The sequence below is a fragment of the Motacilla alba genome, chromosome 7 (genome assembly GCF_015832195.1).
Source record: "Motacilla alba alba isolate MOTALB_02 chromosome 7, Motacilla_alba_V1.0_pri, whole genome shotgun sequence".
NCBI lineage: Eukaryota > Metazoa > Chordata > Aves > Passeriformes > Motacillidae > Motacilla > Motacilla alba.
In genome coordinates, this window is record NC_052022.1 from 26,215,972 (window position 1) to 26,225,208 (window position 9,237).

Sequence of the window (9,237 nt, forward strand, 5' to 3'; positions counted from 1 at the left end):
TAGTGATTTTATACAATGTACATCTCCACTTAGCCTGGCCCCAAGTACTCATCTGTCTGAGGAACATACTTTAAGCATTGCTGCAAATAACTCTGAGATGGCTGAAGTGGGGTCAGCAAAGCCAGAAGTGCTGGAGTGTACATCTTGCTCTTTTTGATGTCTCTTCTTCTAGCCCTATTTGGGACAAATCAAATTGATAGCACAGAAAATATCTTTAACAAGCAGGATATTTGTGCTCTATTGCCAATGCTGGGTCTCCTGAAATTGTCAGTACTTGCATTTTCAAAGCAGTGATGGTGGTAAGGAAAATAGATGGAATTTAGGCTTTTTTCCCCCTCCAATTTGAGGATGGGATTTTTGTAATCCCATCTCATTTGAGATTATTTAGGCCTTTGAATTTAGGTATGGGCAGACACTGTAGTACCCCCTTCCTGACAGAGGTACAGGGTGCTCATCCCAGGCTCTGCGACTGGACAGACTTCAGCACTCCTTGGGTGGATAACATCACCATCATAGGGACCTTGGAAAACTGCTTCAAATACTTGGCAAAGTTGTTTTAAGTTTACGAGCCTACTTTCAGTTCATGGTTGGTACATGGTTATTGTGAGTTTTGGTAGTTGCAGTATTTTTAAAGCAGTCATTTGATAATGAGTATTCCGAAAACGAGTGTTAGTGAGAGAAAATAATTGGCAAAGGATTTCAGTCACAGTTGCTTTTAAATGCTGGAGATGGCTGGTGATGCTGCCAAAAAATCCACCCGAAATCCCAGCAGTTCTTCAGCTAAAGACTGCTTGGCAGAACTCTACCAGGTGTCTCTCCTTGGGTGGGCCATCCCTGTGCAGGAACTGGTGGCAAGTTTTGTTCGTGAGCTCCTCTGAACTCTCGGCTCTCTCTAGAATGATCTCACTAACCTGACAGATGCTCTTGTTGAACCACTGCAAGCCAAGCACAGGGGCTGCACCGCTCTGGAACTGCCAGAAGGTTTTATATCTGATTTAGTTCACCCACTTTGCAAATCTGTGTGTGTGTGCTTACAAGCCAGGCAGCCCTTGTGAAGGCAGCACGGCTGCACCTCCTCCCCACCAAACTCTCCCCCCACTGCTCAGAGTTGTGCTGGCAGTGCCCCCAACAGCTTTGGGGCTTTTTAGGAGCCGGGTTCTGAAGGGATACAAGATCCAGACCTGGCAACTGCCACATGTGCTCATTTGCCTTTGCCTCATCCTACTCAACATAGCTGAAGTGTTTATCTTAATTTTTCTATCATGAGCCCTTTTCTATTTGTCCAAGGCAAAGGTGGGTTTTTTTAATGAAAGACATTTTTCTTTTGGGTTTGAGAGATAGTTTTTGGTTTTGTTTTACTTATTTCTAATGGGAAAAATCAAAGGAAATTCAGTTGACATTTGGAAGTCATCCTTTGTTAGAACTTGCTAGCTTTGATGAGACCGAATCCATAATTGCTGAAAAATTAACAGTACAGCTGCTAATCTTGCCATGATTGTTTGTAAGGGCACACACGGTGTTCATTCTTTAGGCTACATATATTTGTAAATAAGGCACAGAAAAAACATGGGCATTATCCTTTCCCAGGTTTTAAACCACTGTTAATAGACTTGTTAATCCAATGAAGAATTGTATTTTTACAGAATTAAAATGTATTAGCCTAGTGAGTACAAAAGGGGCAGTGAAGAGCATTTACTCACAGGGTAAATCAAGCTCTGATCAGCTGATCATCAAAACATTATCTGATTTACATTTCTATAGGCTTATGACCATATGAACAGGAAATTAATTTTGGCACTAGGTTCAATGGTACTCAAGTCTGCTATGCTAGAAAGAAACACAAAGCTGCTATTCATATTGACACCCACCACCCAATACAGGACAACACAGATGATTCCTTGATTTATTTGCCCCCACACTGATAGGTAAAGCATCCATTTTAAAAGCTCCCAAAAAAGCAGTAACAACCTTGGCACTGACTTTGGTGCAACTCATCCTCTGCTGTATTCACAGTTGGCCTGTACAGCTGCTAAATTCTGTTGGAACAGATTTGCTACCTGTAGGGGCTGTTGTTGAGTTGTTGGTGAACTGAATTGCTGGGTTTGAGTACCAGGAGTTTCTTTTTAGGTTAATTTGTAAAATATTGTTTCTGCTCTGTAGAACATCTCTGCTTTAGCTGACCACATTACAGTAGCTGAAGCAGTTTTTTTCATGTCATGGCACTCTCCACGCTTTCCTCCAAGTATTTTGCCCAGCGAAAACAGACAAGAGTAAAAACTGGACAGTGCCCTTTGACATAGTACTTTGTTATCCTGCCTAATGCTATTGAGGAGAAAATTCCTTCTCCCACCTAATGCTGCTTATTTATTTATTTATTGGAGATGAATCCATGTTGCTTCAAGAGGCTTTTTTCTGTGAGATAATAGCGGCAGCTCTTCATAGATCCATTTGTTGCCGTGGTGATCTGCCTAGTCCTTTTGTTAGTCCGCCTCTGCTTCAATAAACCCCCTTCCTGTTATCAGCCTGGTGAAAATGTCTGCAAGTTCTTCAGAGCTAATAAACAGCATACATCATTCCTTTCATCTGATCACTATAGTGTGGGGCCGTATGAGAGTGAGAATGGCGCATGAATTGTACAGCTGCACTAATGGAACTCCGAAGAATGAAGCTCCCCGCTCAGCCGGGCGGGTGCACGACAGGGCACTGCCTTCCGAGCCGAGCCGGAGGTGCCGGGACTCAAAAGCTGCACCTTGTTTGGAGCACCAGGGAATGACCTGTCTCTCGAAACTAATAATGCACAGCTCTCGGTGACCTGTTTCAAAGTTGCTGGGTTTAAAACAAGCTTGAGGTCTCTTCGGTGTTTTCAGCCAGCTAAAACAATCTTTTTTTTCCTTTGTCTCCTGTCCCTTACGCCTCCTAGGAACGAGATGGAAAGACACTTCTTGGAGCTACTGCAGTTTAATATCAATGTTCCTGCCAGTGTTTACGCCAAATACTACTTTGATCTTCGCTCCCTAGCAGATGACAATAACCTGAGCTTTCTGCTGGAGCCTCTCAGTAAAGAGAGAGCACAGAAGCTGGAGGTAAATGGTCTGAGAGTGGCTGAGCAGGGGACTCCTCTGTCTTGTATGAGTAGTAAGAGCATCTGTTGCTAATCATGTTAAGTGGCAGTTAGAAAAACTAAAAAGCTTTTAGATTAGTGTATTACAGGGTAATTTAACCCTTTTATAAATACAGTTAGCACTTCTAAAACCATGCATAGGCTAAGCCAGAATTCTGAGGAAAGGAAGGATTTTGGAAGAGATTACAAAAGTCTAGCAGATAGCAAAATAAAATGGATGTTATTTTGGGAACCATAGTTCAGCTAGGCTACTTAAGATTGAAAGGATTAGTGTCATATGTAATGGATTGTCTGTCCTTCCCTGGTCACAGTCTGTATTCCAAGCACCTAGAGACAGTCACACTCAGACCCTTCTAAATACTACCAGCTGAAGGTTTCCCACTGCATCCCACTGCACAGCTGCTTTTAGATTTAGAGGGAGCACTCTTTCTCCTCTCATGGTTTAAAAAACAATTTGTCTGGGGGCAGCTGCAGGAATAAGTTGTGGCTTCCCTCCTTTACAGAGAAACATTGCTTTAAGATAAACTTTTGGAATAGCCCCTTGTTGGGAACTCTTCAGAATGCCTAGAGGGGAGTATAAATTCAGATTACTGTCCCCTTCTGCTCCATGGAAAGGCTGCCCTTGTGGGGAGGCCCTGCAGCCTTCTTGGCATGAAGGCTCATTTTAAAAAGCTTTAACTTCTGCAGAGTCAGTCTTCCTAGTTGCTGGAGATATGTAAGACTTTTTGAAAATATACAAATTACCTGGGTTCCCAGGGAAATTTCTTGTTGGATCAATGCAACCTTTCTTCTGTCCAGGTTTAATTGATGACTCTGCATGTTGTTTTGTTGACCTTTCAACAAAAGCATTTCCACAGGCCCTGTACACACTGATACCATAGTCCCTTTCAGAGAGGGGTGTGCTGCGGATTCTTGGCTTATATCGTTCCATTGTCCACCCCCAATAATTCTGCCAAGGGCTAGGGATTTTATTTTGTCCCAAAACTGCCTGAACTTCAGGAGTAACTGGGATCCCTCCTGGTCCTTTGGAATGAAAAGTATGATATGCCTATGAATTCCTCTATTTAAAGTTAAGCAGTGCAGCTCTTCTGCTTTGTCTCACCCTTGTTACTTGCACTTTAAGCTAACACTGTCACTAATTGTAAATGTGGTTGTAGGGCAGTTCATAGTCCACAGGAAATTGTTTACTGAACTGCTCAGTGCCAGGGCATAAGTGGATGATTTACAGATCGTGAGCCTGTTTTGTTTCTTCTTTCTTAGTATTTGGGGGCTTGGTATTTGAAACCAGAGTAATTTTCAGACCACTATGTAATTTGCTATCATGCATTTACTAATGCATGTATATTGGACATTTTGGGGTTTAATTCTAAAATGTGATAAATATTTAGACTATTTGCTAAAATTTTTAATTCTACTTTTCAGTTAGAAGCACATAAACAGCTGATAGGAGCCTGTATAAAGCAGTGAATTAGTGAATTCCAGAAACTGAAAACTGATTTACACCATATGGGCAACTGGGGCTAAATATGTCAACACAGGTTGCTGTGTGATTGATGTGCTAGCATTAAAGCAGGATGGAGAGTCTGTCTGGTCTTGCACCAGGAGCTCATGCCGCCAGTGTCTCAAAGAATGCCACTCTTGAGCCAAATGCATGCCTCCAGAAGGTCGGCAGAAATAAATGTAAATAATTATTTTAAAACACACTTAGAACTTTATTCATGCTCAGAGTGCTTTTCACCTTTTGAACTTGCAGAACACTGGGCTGTGCTGAATGGGTGCTGCCTTAAAGGGAAGGTGTAGGCTTGTAGCTGATCACAGGACTCTGAAAGTTCATCTGGTGATAGGTGGTAAATTATTAATGGAAGTAAATGCTCAGGACTGAAATTCAGTATGACTTTTTTATTACAGGTATCCTTATTAATTTGCATTGATAATGCCTGAAGGCTCCAATCAGAAACAGGCCTTGCAGGGGAGGAGACATAGTATTTTTTTGATAATTGTGTTACTAGGATTTAAATAATTAGGCTTGTTACTAGAATAGCTAGATAAGCAGGGCAAAGGCAAGCCAATAAATGGATGAAAAAGCAATTCAACACTACATTGTCTACATGTGCTAATATTTAATTGCTGTAATAAAGTACCATAGCTGCCCTCCCATCTCAGATCATGAGGGTGATCCTGCTAAGAGATAATAAGTTGGGAGTCAGGGTGTAGAGAAGGTAAAGGCAAAACAGACACCCTGGTAGAAATTCATTTCCTTGGCTTGCTTGCCCCGAGTGGCCAAGGGTAAGATGCGCGAGGGAGCACAGAAACTTTTTCAGTTTGAACCTTTTCTCTCAGAGAAATGCCTGTGTGTGTTTCTGCACTGTTAAAATAAAATTTCTGTGCTGCTGCATGCACCAGACCCAGCTACTGGGGTGATTTTCAACATAACTTCCACAAATTTAAGTCTAAAATGGATCCAAGTTTTTCATTAGATAGTAGTAAAATAAAGAAGATACTTGCATGTGGAAACCACTCACCTTCTTTAGATCTACCTTACTGATGGCTCGTGTTTACCTGGGGACAGACCCCATTACTATTTTCCCTCCAGAGTAGTCCCTATCTATTGTCATTGTGGATAAAAGCCAGAAGTGTCACTGCTGCAGAGCACCTGTGCTGTTGGTATCGCACGTGTAAAACCTCCCTTGGGAGGTTCAAGCTTTCCTAATGCAGACTTCCCATTTTGTGTCTGTGTGTGGTGCCCAGGCAATCTCCCGGCTGTGTGAAGACAAATACAAAGACTTGTCAAAAGCTGCTATGAGACGATCTTTCAGCGCTGATAACTTAGTTGGTATCCGCCGTTCTAATGCCATCCTCTCCTGAGGAGAGAGCAAGCTGCAGCACCAGGAGGCAGCGCCCACGGGAGCCGCAGGAATCCACCACTCCATGCACGCAAGCCAGCCGTGATGGTGTCTTCCAGCAAGGGGAAGTGAGAGAGTCGCCCAGGGAGCCCAGGGCTTGAGGAACACACTTGGTGCAAAAGACAAGACCTTTGTCAAATCAACTCTCTCCTCCTTCTAATGTATCCAGAGGTGCAAAAACAAACTTATCTCCTTCTCTCCCCCACAGATGTTTGCTTACTATGTAGGCCCATAGCTGTGAACTCTTGAGGTTTTTAATAATAAGTAGTTTTAAATTTTAGAATTTAAACACTAACCACATGACTATAGTTACAAAGTTCTTCCCTCCTCTCCCCTGTCATCCAGAGTCTTCGCTGCATTTCTATTTCAGGTCAATGCAGTGTTAACAAAAACAACACATGGGACTCTTAAAGTATAAAGCCGCTCTGGAGCTGAAAACAGTAGCATAGACACGTGTTGATGGCTTTTCCCTGGTTTGGCTACTAAAAGCTGCTATTATTGGTGATGTGTTCATACCAAGAAGCTGCCCAGCAGGAAGGAATTCCATCTCTGCACCTACAACTTCACTCCAGTAAAGATTGTCAAAAGACTTTGAATGTTTTGACTGGGGGCAGAGATACGGTTTTATGTATTGTTAAAATGTATAGGGTCCATGCTGCATTTCTTGTGAATTATGGTGCTTCTCTCATTTTATAATACTTATACTGCTCTGGAAGAGATGTAATCTGTGTATTTTTCTGAGGCATTGAATGAAAAAGTTGGTCTGGAAACATCATCACCATCCCAAACAGTGTAGCAATCCAGTGGTGAATGGCGTGTGTGCAGCACTGCTTCTCTGAGTTCTACTGCAGATCTCTTGTGCTATATACAGTGAGTTCCTAAAGCTGATATTGTGCATCCATCTGGCTCTCCTTGGGTTTCAGTTTCCTGGGAGGAAGTTACTTTCATAATGAGACAATAATGAGTTTGAGAATCCTGGACTACCTATTAAGGTAGATGGAAAAATATTGTGTTCAACTGAGACTTATCAAAAAGCTTTCTATAAAACTTTTTTTTTTTCCCCAAAGTGAATTTTATCTTGTGCAACTGCTCTAGAGGCTTGGGGTTTGCTCTTTCTGAGACTTTAGAACAGAGCTTACTTTCAAGCTCTGAAACTGAACTCTAAACAGGATAAGTATTATTATAGACTCTTCCTGTTACAAGTCTTTGTAGTATCTTCCCTTCTTGGATCCAAATAGGTTCTAGGCAGTGTCCTAGGAGCAGCTCTCCCTCCAAATGACACGGGTTTTGTGCACTTCCTCTTATGGCCAAGGCCCAGAAACTTACACTGAACAACAAGTCCATCTGCCTTTGGGAGTGGGGCTGTGTGAGTGCCCTCATCAGTGTGGCTGCACTCAGCTGTTCAAATGATGCATACAGCCTTTTGCAGTATGCAAATGTGCCAGCCCCTGGCTCACAGACCCACGGGACTTGGCACGTCAGGTATTGATCACAATTCAATACTGAAAATAACACTACATCTTCAGGTGGTTTTCCTTTCTCATGTTTGTATTAAAAGAAAAGCTAATAAACTCTATTTTAATTAAAGTTAAAGGTGAAGGGTGTGTTCTGTACAGCTGTTGGATTCCACTGTCCCTCAAAAAAGGAGGGGAAAAAAAAAAGAGAAACCCCAGTGGTGTGTGTTAAGGCCTCTCCATTGCCCACACCGGTCTATCACCTTCATTTGGGCCCCATGGGCTGGCAATGTCTGGGAGCAGGCAGCAGACTCCTGGGAAGGGTGCAGCGCTGCATGGCTGCCCAGATCTTCCCACATGGTCTTTGGATACAGAACCTGATTCAGGCTGCTCAAATAAAACCACTCACTGACAGTTTCTTTGCACTTCAATGGGCTTTAAGTAGGGCCAGTCTCTCTGGAGGCGATTTGATGGTTTTTAAGTCCTCCCTTGAGGAGCACTAAATTGGAAGCTACAAGTGACCAGCTCCTGGATTGACTTGTGACCTAATTGTTAACGAGCTTTGCTTCCCTCAGCACGGCCAGGTGCCTTCAGCTGTGTGGGATCAGTCTGGTGCACTCTGCTGTGGGGCTGCTCCAAAAGCAGCCACTCACTGTGAGCTGCTCAGCAGAGTCTGGGGCCATTCATTTCCCTTTTTTCCAGATGAGATGGAGACTCTTCTTGCTGATCTGGATGGCAGGTGAATGACATTTCAAGCTGATGGCTGCTTCTGCAATACAACCTGCAGGAGACAGCTGCTATGAACCTAATTTTGTTATGAATATTATCTGGCTTTAGTTTTACTGTAGCCCAAAGCACATTATCAATGGGATTTTGATCTGTTCAGCAGATACTAAGCAGGCCTGAACTCCAACTCAGCTTCTTAAGAGAGAAAAACAGCAATTCTGTTTACCATTCTGGTACCACTAAAAGAGTTAGATTCTGGAAAATACAGCTAGTGTATTTCTTAGCTAAACAATAAAAAGTAAACCATACAGCTCCCTTTTGAAGTGCTGGGCAGTAATAGTGTTTCAGAAGGAATTGCATAGAGGCGGTCCTGCTGGACAACGAACTGTGAAGGGGAAATACCCTCCAATTTGCACTACTCTATATGCTGGCAACACTTTTCTCAAACAGGCAAAAGAAAACTTACAGTCATGGTCAGAATATTGAAATTACAGAGACTGTTACAATCTCTGCTCTCAGGGAAGAGCAACTGGCTATGGGATCAACGTACCTTGTTTTTCTTAATCCAATAGCTGAATTAATATTTAATCGATGTTGAGGTGACCTCTGCCTGCTTTCAGTTCCAGGGTAGCACTCCCCATCTGGCAGTAAATGCTGTTTGCAGAGACAATAGCTGTGTTATGGCCCAGCAACAGTGATGTGAGCACCAGCCAGCCTAGCAGGAGCAGCGTGTGTTAGCAGTCAGCAGGGGCAGAAGGCCATGGAGGTGTTCATGGGCTACAACCCTACCCTTCCCTTTGTGTACAGGGACTGTGTATTTTGTTTCCAAGGGAATTTTATGAGAACTACTTCAGTTTGGGTTTGGCAGTTAAGAGGACAGGCACTTGAGGACAGAATAAATGTCAAGACCACTGCTCCTGGATAAGAGTATAGGTGTCAAGCATACCCTGAGCAAGGAGAATTGGACAGAAGAGCCATTGAGGCAAGAGCTTGCACAGGAGGTTGGCAGGAGCGCTCAGGGCAGGGTGAGCTG

At 43.0% G+C, this 9,237-nt stretch overlaps 2 protein-coding genes across 3 annotated transcripts in view; one reads left to right on the forward strand and one right to left on the reverse strand.

Moving 5' to 3' along the window:
- Nucleotides 1–7,611, forward strand: part of CCNYL1 (cyclin Y like 1) — a 34,036-nt gene extending 26,425 nt beyond the window's left edge. The window contains exons 9-10 of the mRNA XM_038143615.1: nucleotides 2,921–3,083; nucleotides 5,870–7,611. Coding sequence (XP_037999543.1) covers nucleotides 2,921–3,083; nucleotides 5,870–5,986 — 280 coding nt within the window. The 3' untranslated portion in view covers nucleotides 5,987–7,611. The remainder of the gene's footprint in view (nucleotides 1–2,920; nucleotides 3,084–5,869) is intronic.
- A 134-nt stretch (nucleotides 7,612–7,745) lies between these two features.
- PLEKHM3 (pleckstrin homology domain containing M3) overlaps nucleotides 7,746–9,237 on the reverse strand; it is a 102,568-nt gene continuing 101,076 nt past the window's right edge. The window contains exons 9-10 of one of the 2 annotated variants that reach the window (XR_005257658.1): nucleotides 8,755–8,858; nucleotides 7,746–8,259 (exon numbers count right to left, since the gene is read on the reverse strand). The gene's annotated coding sequence lies outside the window, so the exon portion shown is untranslated. Of the gene's footprint in view, nucleotides 8,859–9,237 lie in introns of both variants that reach the window. The other variant, XM_038143612.1, reaches the window with a different exon arrangement.